This window comes from Drosophila novamexicana, unplaced genomic scaffold, assembly GCF_003285875.2.
Source record: "Drosophila novamexicana strain 15010-1031.04,08,12 unplaced genomic scaffold, DnovRS2.1 tig00000564-arrow-pilon, whole genome shotgun sequence".
In the NCBI taxonomy this organism is placed as follows: Eukaryota; Metazoa; Arthropoda; class Insecta; order Diptera; family Drosophilidae; genus Drosophila; species Drosophila novamexicana.
This window is the reverse complement of record NW_020824810.1, coordinates 362846-386122: the sequence shown is the minus strand read 5'-3', so window position 1 is coordinate 386122 and position 23277 is coordinate 362846. Positions and strand designations below refer to the sequence as shown.

The 23277-nt window shown below is 50.9% G+C and overlaps 3 protein-coding genes across 4 annotated transcripts; 1 reads left to right on the top strand and 2 right to left on the bottom strand.

The window, feature by feature from the left end:
• Positions 1–204: 204 nt before the first annotated feature.
• On the bottom strand, positions 205–1894 carry LOC115762287 (actin-42A). Its single transcript, XM_030704451.1, has 2 exons — positions 1798–1894; positions 205–1667 (listed from the first exon to the last, which is right to left on the bottom strand). The coding sequence occupies exon 2, from the start codon at positions 1639–1641 to the stop codon at positions 511–513; it is 1131 nt and encodes a 376-aa protein (XP_030560311.1). The 5' UTR covers positions 1642–1667; positions 1798–1894; the 3' UTR covers positions 205–510.
• A 161-nt stretch (positions 1895–2055) lies between these two features.
• LOC115762285 (peptide-N(4)-(N-acetyl-beta-glucosaminyl)asparagine amidase) lies at positions 2056–4687 on the top strand. 2 transcript variants are annotated; one of them, XM_030704450.1, is made up of 7 exons: positions 2056–2633; positions 2709–2803; positions 2859–3694; positions 3782–3866; positions 3941–4037; positions 4094–4213; positions 4276–4687. In XM_030704450.1, exons 1-7 carry the CDS (start codon positions 2273–2275, stop codon positions 4551–4553), a joined length of 1872 nt encoding a protein of 623 aa, XP_030560310.1. In that variant the 5' UTR covers positions 2056–2272; the 3' UTR covers positions 4554–4687. The 2 variants fall into 2 exon arrangements, with proteins under 2 accessions (XP_030560310.1, XP_030560309.1); XM_030704449.1 differs by having other exon boundaries at positions 2057–2633; positions 2688–2803.
• Positions 4688–5455: 768 nt separating this feature from the next.
• Positions 5456–22926, bottom strand: LOC115762260 (midasin). Its single transcript, XM_030704416.1, has 13 exons — positions 22810–22926; positions 22530–22747; positions 21477–22473; positions 21241–21404; positions 15980–21179; positions 15760–15919; positions 13857–15688; positions 7541–13792; positions 7354–7480; positions 6818–7289; positions 6651–6756; positions 5911–6594; positions 5456–5847 (listed from the first exon to the last, which is right to left on the bottom strand). The coding sequence occupies exons 1-13, from the start codon at positions 22924–22926 to the stop codon at positions 5671–5673; spliced, it is 16506 nt and encodes a 5501-aa protein (XP_030560276.1). The 3' UTR covers positions 5456–5670.
• Positions 22927–23277: the final 351 nt, after the last annotated feature.

The window sequence follows — 23277 nt, the reverse complement described above, 5'->3', positions numbered from 1 at the left end:
GAATGTTTAATGTTTAATGCCGAATATGAATAATACATACATATATGCATATATATATTTTTTATATAATAATACCAATGTGCGTATGAACTCGTGAATTTCGATAGAACACAAAAATATGCTAATTTCTTATGTGTAATATGTGTGTGTGACTATGTGTGTATGTGTATGTGTGTGGGTGTGGGTGGGCGTGTGTATGTGTGCGTTTATATGGTATGAGTTCGTATAAAATTGTTATAAAAAAATTTAGTTTATCTTTGTTTTTGCTGTTCCTGTTTCTGGTGCTGGTGCATATGTCCTGTCTGTGTGCGTGTCTGCCGCCCGGCACATCTCTTCTTTGTTCTCTAACCTATCCCTTATATGAAAAAGGAAATCAATGCAATTTTTGTGTGTGTGTGTGTTTGAGGCGTAGCGCACACAGACAGGACCACGCCCAGCGTCAGTCACAGTTGTTCTTGTTGTTGTTTTTGATGTTGTTGTTCTTTATGCTGCTGCTGCTGCTGCTGCTGCTTAGAAGCATTTGCGGTGAACAATGGATGGGCCGGACTCGTCGTACTCCTGCTTAGAAATCCACATCTGCTGGAATGTGGATAGGGAGGCCAAAATGGAGCCACCAATCCAGACGGAATATTTACGCTCTGGTGGCGCCACAATCTTAATCTTCATGGTGGACGGAGCCAGAGCCGTAATCTCCTTCTGCATGCGATCGGCAATGCCTGGATACATGGTGGTGCCACCGGACAGGACAGTGTTGGCATACAGATCCTTGCGGATATCAACATCACACTTCATGATCGAGTTGTAGGTAGTCTCGTGGATACCGCATGCCTCCATGCCCAGGAACGAGGGCTGGAAAAGTGACTCGGGACAACGGAAACGCTCGTTGCCAATGGTGATGACCTGTCCGTCGGGCAGCTCATAGGATTTCTCCAGCGAGGAGCTAGAGGCGGCGGTGGCCATCTCCTGCTCAAAGTCCAGAGCGACATAGCACAGCTTCTCCTTGATGTCGCGCACAATTTCACGCTCAGCGGTGGTAGTGAACGAGTAGCCACGCTCGGTAAGGATCTTCATCAGATAGTCGGTCAAATCGCGACCAGCCAAATCCAGACGCAAAATGGCGTGTGGCAGGGCATAGCCCTCATAGATGGGCACGGTGTGGGTGACACCGTCGCCAGAATCCAGAACGATGCCAGTGGTACGACCGGAGGCGTACAAGGACAACACAGCCTGAATGGCCACATACATGGCTGGAGTATTGAAGGTCTCGAACATAATCTGAGTCATTTTCTCGCGATTGGCTTTGGGATTTAGTGGAGCCTCGGTCAGCAGCACGGGATGCTCCTCGGGTGCCACGCGCAGCTCATTGTAGAATGTGTGATGCCAGATCTTCTCCATGTCATCCCAATTGGTCACGATGCCGTGCTCAATGGGATATTTTAGAGTCAGGATGCCACGCTTGGACTGCGCCTCATCACCCACATACGAGTCCTTCTGACCCATGCCGACCATCACGCCCTGATGGCGCGGACGGCCGACAATTGATGGAAAAACGGCGCGTGGTGCGTCATCACCGGCAAAGCCGGCTTTGCACATGCCGGAACCGTTATCGACAACCAAAGCGGCAACCTCTTCGTCACACATTTTGCTATTTGGATTGGTTTTGGTTTCTGCAATTGAAGAAAAAGACGAACCAAATATGTACACTCGTATCGGCAAACGGCTTACGACTGCCGTCGCTGCCCAGACTTGAGCTGAGACTCGAGTCGGACACGCACAAAGAAAGACTGAATTTATTACCTTTTAAGGAAATATAAGAGACGAATGAAGTTTTTTTGTTTCAGATTCTCTGAATTTACCGCTGCGCAAACTTTGCACAATGACTGACGCTTCACAATTGAAACGACGCCTACTTTTTTCAAAAGTGGTTGAAATTTGCCGAGCGCACAGCGCTGCCACTCTTTTTAAAAATACCGAAAAAATACCCAAAACAGAAAATGCCTAAATAACGATGTGTCTATCGATAAACAATAAGACGCAACAGCTGTTCAAGCCGCTAAGTGCATGTTCTTGGCGTTTCTTGTTTGTCATTGGTTTAAATGTGCAATAAATTTGGTTGTTTAGATAGTAAATTAAGTTAATACGCAGGCGCTTACGATATATTTACATAACCATCGCACATCTCTAGTCTAGCCAGCCAGCCAACCACTCACAAGACCACCCACCCGACGATAGCGCCATTCCGACTTATTTGATAGCCGCGCATTTATCAATCATGGTCGACATTAACTTGGAGTGCGTAAAGTTGATTGAGCCACAGCCAACAACAACTACAGAGCAGCAGCAACAGAAATATCTAGAGGCAGCGCGCATACTGCTCGTGCTGCTCGAGAATGTGCTGAGTCAGCCAAATAACCCCAAGTTTCGCACCATACACCTGGAGAACAAAGCGATCAAGGAAAAGCTGCTCTCGCTGAAGGGCAGCGAGCGACTGCTCGATGCAATCGGGTTCAAACGCACGCCAAGCTCCAATGTGTACACTCTGCCCAGCGAAGTGCCGCTGCTGCAGATACAAAAGTACAGAGACGTATTAAAAAAGCGGCGCGAGGCCTGGCTAAACGGTTCATTGCCAAAAAGTGAGTAAAATAAATTATGTTAATTCAAAATTAAGCTTAACTTATAATGTCTAGGTCCAATTAAATCCCACGCAGCAACACGAGCAGAAATGGCCACCACCTGTACCACGCCCCTATATATACAGCCTTCAGTGCCCTACAGACAACGCATTGCCTTTCCACGCATGCTGGTTAGTTAACGGAGCTGTCATAAGTGCATTCAGTAATTAGAATTTGCATTTTTAGCGCACGCCCAATCGATTTCTGCAATCCCTGGAGCTCTACAGCGATGCTGTCATGCAGTATGAGGATGAGGCGCTGCTGGCCAGCGGACGCAGTCTCATCCCCGTCGATGAGCTAACAATGAACGCCAGCAGCCAGCTACTTGCCATGCAGGAACTGATTGCATCTGGCCAGTGCCAGGAGAAGGAGCCTTGTATACGCGATCTGCTGTTAGTTGAGCTAGTCGGCTGGTTCAAAACGCAGTTCTTCGAGTGGGTCAATAATATACCTTGCCAAGTGTGCGGTAGTGAAGACGGCAAACTGCGTCGCACACAAACCGAGGGTGATGTGCGCGTCGAGGTCACCGTTTGCTGTGGCCGGGAGACCAAATTCCATCGCTACAATGACATTTCGCAGCTATTGGTAACCCGAAAGGGGCGCTGCGGCGAGTTTGCCAATTGCTTTACATTCCTGTGCCGGTGTCTAGACTATGATGCGCGCCTAGTGCACTCCCATTTCGATCATGTATGGACCGAGGTGTTTTCGGAGACGCAAATGCGCTGGCTGCACGTGGATCCATCGGAAAATGTAGTCGACTCACCGCTCATGTATCAGCACGGCTGGAAGCGCAGAATTGATTATATATTTGCCTATTCGCGGGACGATGCACAGGACGTGACCTGGCGCTATACCAACAATCATCGGCAAATATTGCAGCTGCGCAGGCTGTGCTCCGAGAAGGAGCTAATCGAAACGCTGAATGTGATCAGGGCCAAGCGCCAGCAATTCTCTAGCGCCGAACGCAAAAAATTCCTCAGTCAACGCTACATGTGCGAGGTCATTGCAATGACCGTGGAACGGTATGCATTAAAATTCATTAATTGCTCTTGTTGTTGTTGTTGTTGTAGTTAAAGATGCTCTTTATGTATTCTATTTAAACTACGCAGCAAGCCAACCGAGAGCGAGCTGAAGGGTAGAAGCTCGGGCAGCTTGTCGTGGCGACAGTCGCGTGGCGAGCACACATTCACCAATGTAAGTCAGCAACTGTTGTCGTTAATTTTCTTTGTTCATATAAACACACGATCTGTGTCATTATTTAATTGCAGATCTTCGTATTTACGCCAAATGAACGCGAGCTGGAGCGACGTCAGCTCAATCTACGCTACAGTTGCGCCAGCGATACGTATGAGCGATATACCAAAGGTTTGTTAGCAATTTCTTATCAAATCTACTGATGACCCATTGCTTTCTTTTTATAGATGGCGAGCGTTTGGACATACTCGAAACCTACAAGACGTGGCAAAGTGCGCAGTTCTCATCGAAGAACATATTTCGCAAGGTAGAGCAGGATTGGAAAATGGCCTATTTGGCGCGCCTAGGTAGGCTCTTGATATACCAAACTATCCCAAGTTTATAGCTAAAAACAAATATATGTTTACAGAGGACACGGACAGCGCTGAAATCATTTGGAAATTTAATTTGAGCAAATCAAATCTTAAAGTTAAATCATATAAACTCATATTCGAAACGAAAACCTTTGGCGAGGGCAAAATTAATGTGAGCATGGAAACCAGTGATGGCAATAATTGCATCGAAAACGCCAGTGAATTCCAGATTGTGGCCAAGTTGAGTGGCGTGAATTGGCAGCATACGCAACTCTTCAGACAGAGCCTTAACTCAAGGGAATATCCGTTTGAGTTGCAACTAGTATTGCATTGACGCGAACAATTACCAATTACTTTGTAAATATACCCGACCTACCTCAAGCTTTCCCATTGTGGATGATGTTATTAAAAGGATTTTTAAAAGACAAATGTGGAAGATAATAGAATAAATTAAGTCCGACTTAAGAATGTTATGTATTTTTTAACTCGTCTAATATAAGTCATAATTTACCCGAGATAACGGTTGCAAAATTTCATTGCACTGGACCCGGCCGTTGGCGCACGATTTTAATTTAATAATTCAGCTGAAATACCAGGCGAGCAGAAATGCCCAGCAAGTAGATGCCCAGAAGAATTTATGAATAAAATGCGTTTATTTACAGTCCACTGTTGAGTAGTAACAGACCACTGTAAACAGCAATGAAAAAGGGGCGTCCGAGTTGTGAACGAAAATTTAGCTAAAATACCAGGCGAACAGAAATGACCAGCGGTAGCTGCACAGAAAATTTTTTTTATAAAAATTTTCATTGCATACCCAACAGGTGCAAAATGTTAAGGTAATGGTGACTTGCAAGTTTTTTAACAGTCCACTGTTACAAACAGCTGCATCTGTTAGCAACAGCTGTTACTTAACAGACCACTGTAAACAGCGGCGGCTACCGGGGGCGTCGGATTTTGTCGAAAATTCAGCTGAAGTACCAGGCGAACAGAAATGCCCAGCAAGTAGATGCACTAAAATTTTTGTGTATGAAAAATTTCATTGCATACCCAAACGGGGCGCCCGGAGGAGCAGCTGGGTGAGTAGATTTTAACGCATATTCGGCTGAAGTACCAGGCAAACAGAAATGCGCAGCAAGTAGACGCACTAAATTTTTTCAAATGAAAAAGTGCTTTGCTTTCCCATAAGGTACTGGGGTTCCCAATAGTTATTATACTGTAAAATGTCGCTGTTTATTTAATATACATATTTATTTAATGTACAACTGATCGACTTAACGATTAAAGAAACAATTTAATTCAGCTTAAACTAAATAATATAAAGGTTCAATATTTTCAAAGGTTTACAAAAAAATAAAAAGTGTTCACTCCTGTGCACTTAACAAGTAGGTCAAAAATAGCATACAGGTTCGTCCAATACACCTACTATATACTACTATATACAAATTAAACAACTATTCACTATTGACTAATTCGAACCACTGTCTCATGGCTTCGCTGAGCACCAGAGGCAATTGATTTAGGTCGCGTACTATCACATAATATGGAAAAGGAAAACTATCCAAATATGAATTGATTTTGACCGAACCATCAGCATTCACCTCCACGTGTTGTATGTCCAGTATCGAATTCTGCAAGCACAAAGGATGACAATTAGAAAAATATGAATGTTCTATATATAATCAGAAGCTTACCTTGTTTTCGGGATTATCGATGATAATGTATACAAGAAATATGCGCTGCAGTCGCGCCAGCTTGATGGCATTCTTGACTTTCAGATTGCCCTCACTGAATATATTCCGTCCATCGCTCAATATAAGCAGCAGATTCTCAAACAGGCCATTGTCACCGCCCAGACCGCTCTCCTCGATGTTCACGGTGCGTATAAAGTCAAGCAGGCCCGCAATTTTGGTTTTATCCTGGGCAAAATTGAGTGCGCTAACCAAACGCGGTCCATCAAACTGTTCCGTATGATTGAGGATAATTTTCGGCGCTTCGCCGAAGGAAACAATGCTCAGGCGACCGCTTTCCAGCAGCGTTAACGCCTGCGACACCAAGGAGATGGCCTCCAGTGTCAGCGTCTTGGAATTGTTATGATGCATCGATTTGGAATCGTCGATGGCTATGGTTATTTTATAATCACGTTGTGCCGGCTTTGTGCGACGTAACCAGATCTTGTCCTTGCGGAATTGTGAGGCTATATACGGAATAATCTTTTTCATATTGATGCGGCGACCCGTGCGATAGTCACCCTTAAGCCGTGTGCACTTTGTGGGTTCCAGGATTAGACGCAACTGTTCGCACAGCTCGCGTGCATTTTGTGTCATGCGGTTCGATATGCCGGACCAGCTCTCATAATCCTCATGCTGTGGCAGGATCTGTTCGGTATTCAAGAGATTAACAATCGACTTTTAAGCCTCTGAATCCTACTTACGGCATTTGCGCTGGTCAATTGTTGCTGATACATTTGCCGTAGCTCAATTTGCTCGGCTGTGCTCAGCTCCTGGGCCAGTGTGCTTTTGTCCAGCAGTAGCTCCGTGCTATAAATAGTTGACAATTGAATATAATAATAATAATCGGGTATTTATAGTCGTTCATTACTTGCTGTGCGCTGTCGTCTCAGCGCTGCGCGGCACTGTCATTGTGGGCACCACTTCGCCCTCGATTTCCATTTGCTCGGCCGTTTCCAGGCGTTCCTTTGCCTGTTCCGTTTTTGAGGGTTTGTCGGATTTTTTATCCGTTCTCTCAGAGCTTAGCTGCTCCAGTTGTGCATCCTCCTCCTCGGGCGCTGTAGTTGTTTCCTCATCTGCCATTAGCTCATCTGCATTTTCGGCATCCGCATTTTCATCCACATTGGGCTGTTCGTCCTCTTGGTGTTTGATTTGCTTGGATTGCTCCTCTGTGGCATTGTCCAGGGTGGTTTTATCGCTATTCTTTGGCTCCTTGACATGCTGATATTCCTCCGCCTCGGCATGCTCATCCGGTTGATCCTGTTGCTCGCCTTCGTTTTGCTTGGATTCCTTCATTTGATCGATTGTCTTCAGCTGCTTCAATTTGTTTTGCTCAGCTTCGCCTGGATGAGAAAACGAAATTTAAGTTTAGTCTAGAGATTGAAAAAGTACTTGACGAGTAGCTACCTAGCGTGCGCTCCTCATTGGTGCGTCCTTGCTTCCGTTTTTCCTGTGTCTGTTTCTCATTCTTACGCTCTTCATGGGAGACCGTTTCCTTGGTCTCGGCTATGCCCTGATGGCCGCCGTCATTCGTCTGCAATAAAAGAAAAGGAAGTCTTAGGTTTATATTAAATTAAACAATTGTAAGACTCACATCATTTTCGGCCTGTCCCACGCCATCTTTTTCTTCGCCCGTCTCCTGCTCGTCCATCTTCTGGTCTTGCTTGATATTTTCATCCTGTTGCTCTTGCTGCAGCTGATCCGCTGAGCTGTTCTGTTCCGTATCGGGCACAGACTGTACATTATCTTCCTTGCTGGACTTGTCCTTGGATTGTGTGTGCTGTTCGGGTTTCTCTTCGCGCGCCTCTGGCTCAGCGGGTGTTTCCTCTGGCTGTTCATCTTCCTTATCCAAATCACCACGAGTTTGGGTTTCCGGTTCGGTATTTTCCTTCTCTTCCTCAGCCACCGCGTCCTGGTCTTCTTCACCTGGCGCCTTTTGGGTTTGCTCTTGTTCCGTACCCTCCTCCTCCGCGTCGGAGTCGCTGTCATCCGACATGGGCTGTTCCTCCTTGGCCGGATCTTCCTTGGCCGGCTCTTCCTCTGGCTCATCGGCTGCCTGCATGTTCTCCTTCATGGCGTCTATGTCGAAGGGATTCTCATCATTCAGTTCATCGGCTTCGTTGTCATGACCCTCATCCACGTTGTTCATATCACCCAAATCCATTTCCTCTGGCTCGGGCGGCTCTTCCAGCTCATTGTGCATGGCATTTGTTTGTTCCTCATCGAGCTCTGGATCCTTCATGTCATCAATATCCCTGGCCTGCTCCTTGCGCTTGTCCTCGCCACTTGGCTCATTCGTCGCATCCAGGCCATCTTTCTCGTGCTCATCCTTGCCATCCTCCTTGGCAGCCTCGTTCTTTGTGTCTAGATCGTTGTGCTCATCCTTTTCATCCTTGCTGCCCTTGCCCTGATCCTCTTCATTCAAATCGGGCTGCTCCTCTTCTTCGGGCTGTTTCTCCTCATCATCGCCCCAGATCTGGTCATCTAGCTTTTCGGCGCCCTCCTCTGTTTCGCCCATTTCCTTGTTGAGCTCATCTTCATTTTCGGATTCGCCACTATCATCCTCCTCGTTCTCCGGTTTCTCCACGTCCTGCATTTTGGCATCGAAGTCGTCGCTCATTTCGATGCCCTTTTCTTCTTTGCAGTCGGGCTCCTCCTTGTCGCCCTCATCCTTGCGATCCTCTGGCCGTTTGGCATCATCCAACTGATCCTCGGATTCGATTTTATCCGATGCATCGTTCTCGCCGGTGCCATCTTCCAGCCCGAAACCCTCACCGTTCTTTGAATCCTGCTTGGACTGACCCTCCTCATCCTGCATCAGATCTGGCGGCACACAGAAACCTTTGCTGCCAATCTCCACGAAAGCGGTTAGCATAATGGACAACATCTTGGCGGAGACCTTGTGCGTGCCCAGCTGCTGTAGCAGCATGTAGTCCGCCAGCAACTGATACTGCTGCAACACGGGCACCAGGGCTACCGCCCGGCGCAGGCACATCAACTTCTCCTGGCTGGGCTGGGCGTGCTTGAGCACGAGCAGCACATTGGAAAGCTTGCTGAGGGTACGCGGCATTCCCAAAAGTTGCCAGTCCGCATTTAGCTGACCAGTCAAATGCTGCTTTAGATGCTGCTCCTTGAGTGCCTCCTCCTGGTCACCATCCGCCGGCGCAGGCTGGATTTTGTGCTCCTTGTAGATCTTCTGCAGCGCCAGCAGTACGCCATGTGCTATGTTCAAAAGCTCCGCATCTACATTGGTCAGCTCAACGGGCTCCGCCGTGGCATCGGCATCTGTGTCCTGGCTGTGCTCCAGCTGCTCGAGCAGCGCCAGCAGCGGCTGTGCCAGTGGCAGATGCTCAGCATGTCCAGCGTCTAGCTGATCCAGCGCCTGTTTAATGTGATCGACAATCTTCTGATAGCTGCGCTGATAGTACAGCAGTTTGTTGCTGTCCAGGAACTCTGTGGGAGCACGCTCCAGCTCTAGCAGGAGCGCTTGGCTGCTGCGCAGAATTAGGCTGCACAGGTCCAACAGCAGCTCGATCTGAGGCAGCGACTGGCTTTTGAGCAGCACGCTATGCTCGCCGAGCTGCTGCAGCGGCGCACAGTTAAGCAGCAGCTGCCACTGCTGGAGCACATACTGGATCTGGCAGAGCTTATGCTTTAGCTGCACACACTCATCTGCATTGCGTGCAAAACTCAGCTGCTCTACGGCTGCCTCTGTGGGCAGCACAATGTCCGCCGCTTGCTGCAGTTGCTGCAGTGCCTGGCGCAGCTCGTGCAGCTGTCTCGTCGCGCTGGACAGCTGCTCGCGCTGCTGCTGCACTTGGAGGAAGAGATCGACGGCAAAGCCCTTGATGCGCTCTATGTTGGGCGGTCCCAGCTCGGACAGGGGCGTCAGCATGATGTTCTGCAGCAGCTTCAGCTTGAACACGCTCTTCATGTAGTACATGTCCACCTGCTGGTTAAGCGGCCGCCATCTGCCATGGAGCTGCGGCAGCATGGCCTTGATGCAGTACGGCGGCAGCTGGAAGTTCTCGAATTCCGTGCGCAGCGACAGCTCCATGAGGCCGGATCTGTAGCTGAGGCCGAGCCGTGCGAGCATCTTGAAGAGATCGGTCAAAGCTTTGCGCTTCTGCTGCAATATTTGCTTGGCCTGCAGCTTCTGCTGTGGTCGCTCCTTGCTGCGATCCACGTTGAGATTGCGCAGATGCTCGCAACGCTGCAGCTGCGCATCCACCTGGTCGTCAAGCTCAGCCAGCAGCTTGCCGTAGCAAGTCTGCTCGACCGTCTGGCGCACAATGTTGCGTGCGGTGCCAAAGTGTTTGCCCAGCTGTTGGAGCAGGGGCAGCTCATCAGTGGCCAGGTCCTTCAGCTGAAACTTGTCACGCAGCTGCTGCGGCGCTACAAAGTGTTGGCTGTCCAGGAGATATTGATTTGCCTTGTTCCGTTTATCCATGCTGTAGTCCTTGACGGTGGCATCTTTGGGCTGGAACACCTCGCTGATCTTCTGCTCCAGCAGCAGGCGGTACTCCTTGAGAAACTTGTTCAGATTGCGATGTACGCTGGCCACATTGTTGCGCATGCTAAAGTAGCTCAGATCCTTGTTGTAGCTCTGGATCTTGACAAACTCGCGCAGCTTCTTCTCAATGGGCGCCCGCCGTGCCCGGACCGTGTCCGCCACCTCCGGGGCAAACTGCGCAAAGTACAGCTGCAGATTGTGCAGCGCTGCGATGAGCGGCTGCAGCAGCCGCTGATGCCGCTTGCCGGCACGCTCCACATGATGCAGATACATCTCGAAGCCGTGCAGCAGCTGGAGGCGCACATGGAAGTCACCAAAGCAGGCGGCTTCCACGAACTGGCGCAGCGTACGTATCAGGTCGGGCAGCTGCTCGGCCTCGGCCTCGGTCTGGAGCAGATTGTAGATGAAGAACCAGTAGCGATAGGCCTGCAGCTCCACCAGCTGACCGGTTTGATTAAGGCAATTGCGCCAATGCTGCAGCTCCAGCTTGGTCCAGCGCTGCACAAACTCCGCCACCTCGATCTCCTCGGCGACCAGATTGTTGTTCTTGTGCGCCACCTCGTTCCACAGGGCCAGCTTCTGGCGCAGCAGCTGGAAGCCCGTGTTGAAGCGCACCACGCTCGCATTGGCGGGCAGCCGGCGTATCCTCGCGATGACCAGCTTGATGTCCGCCAGGCCAGCATGCTCCGGATAGAGCTCCAGCTGGGCCAGCACCCGCTGCTCTATGCGCTCGAGCACGTTCAGGCAGCCACTGACCTCGGCTATATTGGAGTCCTTGTAGTAGTCATAGGCTTGGCTGCTGCTCGACTGCATCTGCTCCAGTTCCAGATCCTTGAGCTGTCGCTGCTGCAGCGCGAGGGCAAAGCTTAAGGCATTGTACACGCTCTCGTCCAGCGTCACGCCCAGCGCCGTCTTGTAGTGCCCATGCAGCTGCACAAATACCTGCAGGCGTGTCTGGTACGGCTGGATTAGCTGCAGTTGTTGCTGTTGCGGCGTCCGCTGCTCCGGCTGCTCCTTGTAGTTGACAGTTGTGTGTGTGCTCATTACGTCTATAAAATTGCGTGCAAGGAATACGTAATCCTGTTCGTTGACAATTTGCGCTAACTTGGCCTTGGTGTGCGCCTTCTTGTCCAGCTTGAGCACCTGCTCCAGCGTTGGCTTGTCCACAAACTCGGCAAAGTCCTCGTCCAGATGTGTGGGAAAGTTCTGCTCAATCTCTTGCAGCTCGACAAGCTCCTCATCCTCGATGCCGCCCAAGGTTTTCGTCTTGTACAGACTCTCCTCCTCGGCGCGCTGCTCCTTACGACGCTGTTCCTCCTGCTGCCAGGTGCGATTGCAAATGCTCAACGCATCATCGTAGGCCGCGAAAATGGTATCATCAATGCTCGACGCGATGCCAATAAAGTTGCGCAGCTCGCTCAGTTTCGCCTTAAGCAGGCGGAAGTATTCGTGCTCGCTGTGCGGCAGCTTGGCCAGCAGTCCGTAGACATGGGTATTTCTGATGGCCAGCGGCCGCTGTGCTGGGAACTGCACCATCTGTGAGATGGTCCGCTCCAGCTTAAGCGCCTCCTTGGCACTGCCCGCCAGCAGCAACCGGCTAAAGAGCTGCTTCAGCTGCTCCAGGCCGAAGCGCATCTGATTCACGGCACACTTGATGGGCTGCACAAAATCCTGGTAGTAGGCTGCATAACGCGCCAGCGTATGATGCACGAAGCGCTGGGCATTGGCCAGCCACAGCTCCAGCTTGTTGAGCAGCTCCGCGCCAAGGCGCAGCTGCGTCTCACTGGCCGCCTGGGCGCCCGCAAAGTGCGCCCAACTCTCCCGAATATTTACAATCAGCTTGTGCAGCGTCAGGCAGTCGCCATTGGACTTTAAGAAGTGCACCAAATCCTGCACCAGGCCGGCGTACAGACACTGCGCCGGCCGCAGCGCCAGCTTCTGATTGAGATGTTGCTGTTGCTGCAGCGCCGCGTGCAGACGGTGCTGCAGCTGGTCATAGATTTGCTGGCCAAAGTGCTTATAGCCCATGATGATCCGCATGAAATCGTAGACAGCGCTTAGATGCTGCAGACACTCAATATCCTCGGCCACATAGAGGTTCTTGAGGCGATTCTTCTCCACGGGATCGATCAGAGGCGTATGTGTCAGCACGCACAGCTCCAGGACGCCGATAAGCGTATTGCCCAGCGCCGCATTGAAGCAGCTGTCCAAAGATGGCTGCTGTTCCGGCAGCAGCAACTGCCGCAGCACCTCCTGCAGTTCCTGCTTGCATTTATCAAAGCCCGCATCCGTTTGTGGTAGCTGCTGCTGCACATGCTGCAAATATTCCAATTCCCCGAGCAGCTGCCTGCCGCTCGCTGCGACCAGCTGCAGATTGTTGTGCTCCGGACTGTGACGGCGAGTCAGCAGCTGCGCATTCTGCCAGAGCAATTGACGCGTTTGCTGCAGCGCCTGACGCCAGGGCTGCAGCTCGCTGAGAGGCACCGCCAGCAGCTGTCCATTAGGCTGGCAGAGCAGCGCCAGCAGCGCATTGGTTAATGGCGCACCCTGATAGTTATAACGGCACAAGAGTTCCGGCTCGCTGGGCAGCTGGGCGCAGTCGAAGCGCGTGGCCAGATTCTCCAGCTGATAGCACTGCAGCGCCTGGCGATATTGGCGCTGATAGCTGCGCAGCGCCTTGTAGCTGCCACCCAATTGCTGCAGCAGCGCCTCAAGCTCTGTGGGATTCTGCAGCTTTTGCAGCTCCAAGGCCAGCTCATGCCAGGCTAGCATTATGTTGCCGTGTGTGGCACTGTCCAGCGTGTTTAGGCACTGCCAGAGATGTCCGTTCAGCGTGAGTAGCTGCTCGCTGTAGAGCTGATTCACTTGCTCATTGAAATCTCTATGCAGAGTCCTGCTTAGCGCACGCTCCATGAAGTAGTCACGCAGCGCGGGCAACAGCAGCTGATATGTCTTGAGCTGAGGCGCATTTAAATCAATTACATGCTCATCGTCTGCCTCTTCCTGGCCAGTTGCTAGCTGCTCTCTAACCTGCGCCAGATCCAGTGCCAGCGCAGCTGCGACTTCCCCCTGCTGCAGCTGATCCTTCAGCTGCGTCTGCAGTCGCAGCAAGGCCGCCTGCAAATCTCCATTGGCTCTCGAAGCAACTGGCAGCTCGAACAGCTTCAGACTGCAGTTGGGCGTGTGTGTGCGCAAAAAGGCGCGCCATTTGTGCGCCTCATCCGATTGCAGGGCCAGCCATTTGTGCAGCCACAATTTGCTATCCATGTTGCCATATTGTGGCACCACATTCAGCAGCTGCTGCAACTGCGCCACTTTCTCATGCAGCGTTATCTGTAAAATGAAATATATTTATATAGCTGAATTTATATATATTAAGTAGTTTGTTCAGACTGACCTGCTGCTCCAGATAATAAGGCTGAAATTGTGTAAATTGCTTGGCATACATCTTGCAGGACACGTTTATGGGTCGCTTGGTCTGCTGCACAAAGGACCTCAACTGCGCCAGGCTCCCGCGCAGCTCATCATGGACATCGAGGAGGTCAGGCCATGCCTCCACTAAGGCAGAAATTAGATGCTTCTCCAGCCAGTTGAAGTGCAGCACGAGTTTGTGCATCAACGGAGCATGCAGTTCGTTATTTTGCAGCAGTTGCTGCTGTGCTGTGTCCAGCAAACGATTGAACCAGCTAAGTTTGGTCAGGAACTGAGCGTATTGTGGCAACTCGAACCTAGCAAGGCCCAGATTCTGCTGCAACGCCAGCTGTAGGCTTGACAGAAAGCCGGAGAGATGGGAGAGAAAATCATTGCTATACTTGTCCGTTATCTTCTGCTCCAGCAGGGCCTGTGAGTATTGCAGCGCATCCAGGTGCTTCAGTTGGGTAACAGCTCGCTTGGGTATCTTGACCAGCAGCAGCTGGGCCAACAAGGCAGCACTCAGCGCCAAGGCGGCTTCTGGCCCGGCATCGTTTGGCTCCAACTGTGTGGCATAGTCACGCAGGCGTGGAAAGAGTTTCCTATGCCAGGGCAATTCGGTAAGACTGCTTCGGAAATGCTTGCCCTGCTGCAGCAGGCAGGCATGTAAGCAAGCTGAGAGCTCCAGCAATTCGGGTTGATCCCGGAGGCACTGCTGCATATAAAGATGCCGCATTTGCAGGTCATCGAAGGCGCACACCTCGTACATCATGTGTACAAAATAGCATCTCAGTTGTTGCAGCTTCAGCTGACTCAGGTCGAGCGCATCCATGGTCTGAAATAGCGACACGAGGTGTGCCTTGGGCACCTCCTGCTGCTCATTGGGCGCCTGCAGCAGCATCTTCAAGGCGGCCGCTTGCAGTTTTATAAGCGCCAGTTTGTCCAATTCATTTGTGTGCAATATAACATCGCTGAGATAATCCAACTGCTGCACTGCATCCTCCTCGAAGGTGTCTGTCTGAGCCAGCACCACTTCGCGCAGCTTGTTCTGATAGTAGGACAGACCGTAGCCCATCAAATCCATGCTGGCCGCATACACATACACCTCCATGGCGGCCACATAAATGGCACGGCGCAGCTCGTAGCCAATGCGTTTGTAGGCGGCGCTCAGGAACGCGAACTGTGTCAGATGCGATATAGTATATGGATTAAATTCGGTCAGCTGAACGATGCCGCGATGTATGGCCAGCATGCAGTCAATGGCGGCCAGCTGATGCACGCCCTGGCCATGGACAATGGCGCGCATATCGTCCATGCTGTAGGCATCCTTGGTCGGGCATAGCGACAGCTCTACGCAGCGATTGCGCATGGCGCGCGAGAGCTCGCCGTTCTTGGGATCCACGGTGAGAAAGGCGCGAAAATTGGGCGCTTTGCGCACCACCTCAGCGCTATCCTGGCCGCTGATGCCTTTCTCCGCAATCAACAGACTGCCATTGGGCTCGAACACGGGATTCAGACGATCCAGCACAGCCGATGAACACAGATTCACGTGCTCCAACAATATGTATTGACCGCACTTTAACGATGTAACAATACGCGAATCCACCCACTCGAAGGAGCCGCCCGTGTTGAGTGAATCAGCCGATTTGATGTAGGCCTGAAGCAGCGTTAGCTGCGATTTGTACTGCGGCAGCTGCTCGAAGAGCGAAACGCGACATTTCTGTGGCGTCTGCGCCAGCTTGGCAATGATCTGTTCCAGAGCAGCCAAGCGCTGCTCAAACAGCTGCAGCTCCTCGGCAACGCTGTGCTGTGTTGTTGCTGAAAAAGAATAGATAAACGTTTGTTAAGAAAGGAAATAGAAGAGAGAACGGCTAACTGGACATGCTCACCTGTGCTCACTTTAACCAGCTGATTGTACTTGCTCCAAGTGGCCCACAGTTGTTGGACAAAAGTGTGTTCCTTCTGCTGAAGAAAAGCCCTTTGAGCCACGTTAAAGATCAACACCTGCACATCTTTGTATATGTCCTCCAGATGACGATTGAGATCGACCTGAAAAGAAGAAGAGATTCATGAAAATGTGCAGAGAATTAGAATCGCAACTAATCCCACCTGTTGAAAACTGCCCGTCACGGAATCATCAATGTTGTCCGAGTTACAAACGCGATTCGAGAGCACGCAGAGCGCATCGATTAGCTTGGTTTTGCCACTGTCCGTGGCTCCGCACAGCAGCAGCGGCTTCTCCATGTGCACCGTTTCCACAATTTGCTTGAGCAGCTGTCGTTGTGTGCCCAGCAGCAGCGGCGCCTGCTCCTGGCTTTGAGCCGGAGCGCCCAGCGGCAATTGCGAGCGCTGGAGCACCACATCGTTGAGATAGACCTTCTCCGTGGTCCAGTAGAGCGCCACATCCTCGGCAATGGCATTCAGCTGCTCCGCATTGCAGTTGAAAATGCTGCCAAAGGCATCGCGTATGTAGAGCTTGTCCTGGTCGCAGCGCATGCGCTGATAGTAGACCAACTGCATGCGCTCGTAGAGCGTGAGCAGAAAGTCCTGGAAGGCAACATGGAAACTAGTAGCTCGCCTCAGCATCAGGTAGCCCGTTTCCGGATTATGCAGCAGATCACACCAGCGCAAGATATCGCGCAAATTAAACTCGTAGGGCCCACCCTTGTAGCCAAACTCCATGCTGGCCACACCGCGATCGAGTAGCTCCGAGAAGCGCACCAGGCGGGCGGCCAAATCGAACTCGACTTCGTCAGCGGTGGCGGCCGATCCACTGTGCAGCTCAAAGAGATTGCCCTTAGGCAGCTGTGCCACCTGCAGCAGCTCAGCAAAGTATTGCTTTAGATGCTCAAAGTAGGCGGCATACTTGACATTCACCACATGCAGCAGATCCTCGGTGCTCAGCTTGCGCAAGTAGACCTTGTTGAATCTATTTAGGAAGGATTGCGGCAAGCCTTTGCGTCCGCCGCCCTGCTTCAATGGATTCTGGCAGGCAAAGATGCGAGTGGTGTTCGTCAGCTGGAAGCTCTTGTTCAGCTCCGGTATGTATACCTCGCCACGATGATCCAGTACCGCATTGAGACCCTCCAGCACAGATTGCGGCGCCAGGTTCAGTTCATCCAGCAATATCCAAGTGTTTGGCGCCTTGAGCGCGGCCAACAAAGGGCCATCGCGCCACACGAAGCTGCCCAGTTGGCTCTGAGCCTCGACACGCTCGAGAAGATTGTCCTCGGCGGGCAGATCAGTGCCAAAGAGATCAGCCAGATCCGTGTGCTCGCACAGATTAATGCGCACTATGTGATAGCCAATAGCATGCGCTATGCTCTCCACAATGGAGGTCTTGCCCACGCCAGGTGGACCCTCCAGCAGCACGGGCTTCTGTAGCGACAAGGCTGAGAGCAATCGAAACAAATTCTGCTTGGTGGTGGGCGCATCAAACAGGAAATCCGCATTGGCAGGCATCAAGCGCTCCGGATTGACGTCTATGTAAAACGGACGTATGCCAAAGCGCTGCTCATCCAGCTGCACCTGTTGGCCACGCTTCAGGGCCAACTCTGAGAGATCAAAGTGCTCGCCGAGAATGCCAGCCGCTTGCTGGATGGCATACTCTATGATCCTGGCCTTGAGCGTCTCGATCTGTGTCTGTGATTCATGCGGCAGCATTTCCAGTGCATCGAGAAAAATGGTCTCCAAGCCGAAAATGGCCTGCTCCGCGAAGGTCAAGTGCGAATTGCTGACCATATAGTTGGCCCAGGCGAGTATATCTCGCACGGAGAACTTGAACTTCTCATTGGAGTCGCGTATGAAGAGCACAATCTCCACCAGATATTCGGCTATTTTATGTGTGTCCTTTAAGCTGCTGGCGCCGCGCTGCATGCAGTTGTGTGCAATCTCTATGAGATCCGGTTTATTGTCCGAGGGCAAACACCAGATCTCTGTGAAGCGATTGCGCAAAGCCGGGGATAATTCCTTCTTGCCGAAATCTCCACCTGGATTCATGGTGGCCAGAAACTGAAAGCCCGACTTGGCTTGCACAACAAATTCGTGGCTGGGATCGGGCTTGTTCTCATCAGCTGCCACTTGCTCCTCCAACACGCCACCTTTTTCGGCCAGCAGCACGCTGCGTTCCGGCTCCAGTATGCAATTGAGTCGCTCCAGCACCGAATCCTCTGCCAGAGATATTTCATCGGCCATAAAATAGGAGCCCTCCTGCATGGCATAGATGAGCGGTCCGTCCGCCCATTCGAATAGCTTTTGTGAGTGTTGCGCATTGTCCTGCCCGCGACAGGGTCGTAAACCGCCTAAGAAGTCGGCACCCTCCGTGTGCATATGACAATTGAGAATGCGGAGACGCACCTGAGCAATGCTTGCCAGCAGCTGACAGACTGTTGTCTTGCCACAGCCTGTGGGACCCACCAGCAGCACTGGCTCGTCGAACTGCAGCGCCTTGGCCGTGAGCACCGCCATGCGTGTCATGTTCCGGGTCCAGACAATATCGCCGCGCTGCTTAAAGTTGCGTATGGTATCCAGTATGCTCCGGCTGACGGCGGAGGACTCGCGTTGGGTGTTAATATCGAAAAGCAGCTCCAGATCGATGCGTTTCTTGAAGTTGCCATACAAGGTTTGCTCGATTAGCTGCAGCTCCTCGCCGGTGCGCACCTTGGCGGAGAGCACCAGGTAACCCTCCTCAATCAGGTGCTGATTCCAATCGTATTTAGTATCCTGCTGCAGTGCTTTGTCCGCCAGCGTATACCGATTGCCCCAGCGGAAGAGATCGCGCAGCGTAAACACCTGCTTTGAGGTATTCCTGCGATGCTGCTGCAACTGCATCATGCACTGGACCATCTTGCGCGCATAGGAGGCGGGTATAAGGCAGCGTTGCTCCAATATAATTTCTAGCTCCGCTCGTGGTATATCCGCAAAGTGCAGTTCAATGAATCGATTCTTAAAGGCGCGCGACAGCGTCTTGCGTCCGCCATAAAGACCCGGCGGATTCTGTGTGGCAAAGAGCATGAAATTGGGATGCGCTTTGACCAGCGTCTGCGTCTCGGCTATATACAGCTCACGATTGTCGTCCAGCACACGATTAAGCGCCTCCAGAATGTCCGTAGAGGCCAGGTTAAGTTCATCTAAAATTATCCAATAACCATGACGCATGGCCTGCACCAGGACGCCCTCGCGGAAGCTCAGCTTGCCGCTAAGATCGGCCGCATAGGTGCCAATGTATTCCTGCAGATCCGTGTGCTCATGATTGTTGATGCGCAGACAGCGATTGCCGCTGCGCCGGGCGACATAGTCAATGAGACTCGTCTTGCCCGCGCTGGTGGGTCCCTGCAGCAGAATGGGCAGCTTGCCAATGGATATGATGCGCGCCAGATCCTGCAGATTCTTCTTAACGCTGTCAGTTAATATGTAATGCTCGCAGGACTGCGGCTCCAGACTGCCGCGCTGTATCCAATAGCCCTCGAATTGCAGATAATTCTCGCCCAGCTGAGGCAGCGACATATTTAGCACAGCCTTGGGATTTTGCAGCAGTGCATCGCGTATGAGCAGCAGCACCAGCTGATGCGATTCCGGATCCAATTGTGTGAGAAAACTCAAACAGAAGCTTTCGTACAGATTACGCTCAATCGAGCCGCACAAATTCCGGGCGCATATGCGCAGACTGCGGCAGAGTGTGCGCAGCGAGTAGACGGGCCGGTTGCCGAGGCCATCATTAAGCTGCAGCTCGGAGAGACGGCGCAGAGATTTGTATAGCTTCACAATGCTGTGCACCGATTTGCGCTGTATGCCTGTATTGGCCAGGTAATCACCAACCAGCAAACCCAAGTCCGCATCAGTGGTCAGTTCATCCACAAAGAATTCGGTAAAGCGATTGCGTATGCCCACGGGCAAATCCTTCTTGCCAATATCCGTATTGGGATTCATGCATGCAAATATGCGAAAATCGGGATGTCGCTTCACGGGCATAAAATCGCCACGTTCCAGCAGCACCACCGAACCCTCCGGCTCCAATATGGTGGACAGGCACTCCAGTGTCTCAGCCGAGGCCAAATTGATTTCATCCAGCAGCACCCAATCTCCATTGCTGATGCTATTGACCAGAGAGCCGGGTATAAAGGCAAACGATATATTTATGCTCTTGTCCAGCTGCATTTGCAGACGCTGCAGCTTCTCGTGCAGCGTTTGCCAGCGTGGCAGCAAAGGATTCGACCTGTGCTCCGGCTTGCTAAACAAGCTATTCGTCACACTCAAGATGGTGCGTATGATGACGCTGTGGCGTCCATTGTTAAAGTGGGTGGCGAAGATGCGCAGAAACTGCAGATTCTTATCGGAATTGAAGGTGTGCCGAAACAGATGCTCAAACTCATAGCGCAGCGGAGCGAGCACATAGTTCAGCTCGACGGGCTTAAAGCCGCCCACTAGATCCGAGACATCTGATTGATTATTCATATTGATGGCCACCAGTTTATGGTCTGTGCGCTCTGCGAGAAACTGCACCGACGACGTTTTGCCCACACCCGTTTCGCCCACCAGCAGCACCGGCTCCGAATGACTGACACAGACCGCAATGCGTTCCATTATGCAGCTGGCCAGGCGCGTAAACGAGAAGGTGGCACGCTTCGGTGTTTGCTTAAAGATTGTCTTTGTGGATTGCATTGTTAGTTTTTGTCTCTTCGATCCGCTTTGGCTTTCAGTGTTTGGCTCCTCCTCTGCTTTTATTGTCGGCAGCGTTGCGCGCCCAATCTTAAAGCTTTCCTTGCCAAACTCCACATCGGGTTTGTATTCATTGGCGAAATGTTCACAGCGAGATCTGATGATGCCCAACTTGGCGCCAATGTTCGTAATCAAAGTTGTCTTCTCCTTGCTCTGCGGCAGATACGAACAAAAAACATCGACGGCATTTTGGAAGACAAAGTAAGCGCACTCGGCGCTGGTCACCGAGAACTGAGCATTTGCGCGTTGGCACAGCTTGATTAGATCCCGCGTGGATACCAGACGACCCGAATTGGGCATGCTGGAGAGTGTCACCTGTTCGAAGGGGAGCGCTACATAATTCTCCTTGGTATCTGCCTTGTCGCTGCTCTCCTGTTGGCGCAAATTATCGGCAGCCGTGTGATTGCCACTGGAGAAGGTTAAAAAGACATCGACAATGCGATTGGCAACGGTCGCCAATTTGGCATAATTTGTGCTCACGACCTTGCATAGTTCGTTGCGGGACAGCGGCAATATGTTGATGGTATATAGATATTTCTCCAGCAGAGAGTACAAAGATTTCTGGCTAGAGTTGCTAGACGACTTGTTGGTGCTGTCATAGAGAATTTAGTATAATGGTTAAAAACTCCAAGCTGCAGAGTTGGCCAACTTACCGCACAGTAAAAAACAGCTGAAAGCCAGGCTCAATCTTGACGCAATCCCTAAAGCCAGGCACGCTCAGATAGTTGCGCTCCAAGAGGCTGCTCAAGATTGTATAGGTATCCTGCGTGGTAGCGTCTAGATCCTCCAATAGCAGCCAGTAGCCATGCATGACAGCCTGTTTATTAATATATTTTAATACTAACAGGACGACTTTGGGGTCAAACAAGACAAGATATATTATGCTTACCCGTGTCAGCACGCCGGGCAGCCAAACAAACTCGCCGGGCACATCTGTGCAACGATATTGACCCAATAGCATTTTACTGTCGGTCTGATCACCCAGCTGTATGCGTAAGAAACCATTCCTCTGCGCCAGCCCATCTCCATCTTCCACCACCATAAGCTCCTCCAGTGGAACCTCGGCAATTTTGCGCTTCTCGCCCGCATTCTTCAGCGCTTTTGGTTTCTTTTTCGGTTTGAGTAATTCATCCTCTTCTTGCGCTTGCCGCAGCGCTTGTTCACGTGTTTCAATCTCCTTTGGCTTGGGGCAAATGCGTCCCGTCTTGCGCGCCAGATACTCTATTAAAGTGGTTTTGCCGCAACCAACGGGACCGGAGAGGCAAATTGGTTTTGCAGCAGCCACGCCCAGTGCTATGCTACGCAGATTTACACTGGTCGAGTCTACTATGACAATGCGATCGTAACACCCATCGTTTTCTCTATAGAATTCCTGATTGTCCTGGTTGAAGATGGGCAGGAGCACACCTTCGATATTGGTTACGGTTTGGTTGGCCTGCGACAGCTTCAGCGTGAGCTGTTGCTCCGGCAGATCTGGTAAATAGGTACATTTGGTGTATGTCGGCAGCGTCTCCTGTTCCTCGAACCGCAGCTGCACTTGGACGGGTACAGACGAGTTCAGCGCCTGCAACTGTGTTGTGGTCATATCTGTCAGCAGGGCCAAGATGTGATTGCAGTACAGCTGCGACAACCGACATTCAAGTTGTTTGTGCGTATAGTTTGCCAGGAACTGTGACCAGTCCCAGAGCTCCCGATAGTAAACTGCGTCACTTTTCAACAGGTGGTAGCAGCACTTGACGATCTCCAAATCCAGTTGCTGATCTTTCGATTCCTTAGAACCATTTGTAATTGTCTTTTTGGTCTTTTTACTGGGTATCTGCATGCTTTCATTGCTCTGAGTCTCCTCGAATGGCGCTGGCTTATTACGAAAGTAGCTCTTAGCAAATCTGGGTGTGGCATAAAAAACTGTTATGCTGGTTTAGCTTATTGGGCAGCAACTCACCTTTTTGCGGCAACTGAAATCTGCAACAACCTGGACAAAGCAATGCATTCCAATTTGTATTGTTGCGCCTGAGTGGCTGCATCACAGCGCAGCGAATTGGTCAGCAGGAGCAGTAGGTGCTCCTCAAAGCTCAAGGCTAGGGGCAGGGTGTACCCAGGCAGCGTAAGTTGCTGGCTTAGACTGTTAAGCAATCGGTCCACATCTTTCTCCACGTAGAGCTTTCATAAAATTACATGATATTGAGGGATTTTCTTATTGCTTGAAATTTTGATCAACTCACTTTCTTCTTGAGGAACTTCTGCAAATTTAATATAAACACATCGTCCTGCGGCTCACTGGCGGTTAGCTGTAAGAGTTTTTGTACACCACGACGCAGCTTGTTAATATTCACGTCCATAACTACGTCTTGGCTTGCATTAAAACTTTATTTTAAAGCACAATATCTAAGCGGACGTATTAACAATGCGAAACTTTAAAACACGTGCAATGCAATGCCCGGTTGAAGTGTGACCGCAGCCGTCGAAAATACTAAATATACAAAAATACATTCAGATGCCCGCGCAACAGTTTGTTTACATTTTCGTGGCGAATGTTAAGCGTAGAAGAAGAGCAAGGCATCTAACTGTTTTTCGCGCACCATTCAAAATAACGAACGACATAAAATTTTACATTCGAAAATTTCGCTTTAACAGTGCTAAAATGTATTCAAATTATAAAATTTTAAATCTTAATGCACGCTCATCACCGC

Coding starts and splice junctions, on each gene's coding strand:
- LOC115762285 (XM_030704449.1), top strand. CDS start 2,273: ATGGTCGACATTAACTTGGAGTGCGTAAAGTTGATTGAGCCACAGCCA. Junction 2,634..2,687: donor AAACGGTTCATTGCCAAAAA/GTGAGTAAAATA, acceptor TATAATGTCTAG/GTCCAATTAAATCCCACGCA. Junction 2,804..2,858: donor TTGCCTTTCCACGCATGCTG/GTTAGTTAACGG, acceptor TTGCATTTTTAG/CGCACGCCCAATCGATTTCT.
- LOC115762287 (XM_030704451.1), bottom strand. CDS start 1,641: ATGTGTGACGAAGAGGTTGCCGCTTTGGTTGTCGATAACGGTTCCGGC.
- LOC115762260 (XM_030704416.1), bottom strand. CDS start 22,926: ATGGACGTGAATATTAACAAGCTGCGTCGTGGTGTACAAAAACTCTTA. Junction 15,920..15,979: donor TGACGGGCAGTTTTCAACAG/GTGGGATTAGTT, acceptor TCTTCTTTTCAG/GTCGATCTCAATCGTCATCT. Junction 6,595..6,650: donor AATTGACCAGCGCAAATGCC/GTAAGTAGGATT, acceptor AATACCGAACAG/ATCCTGCCACAGCATGAGGA.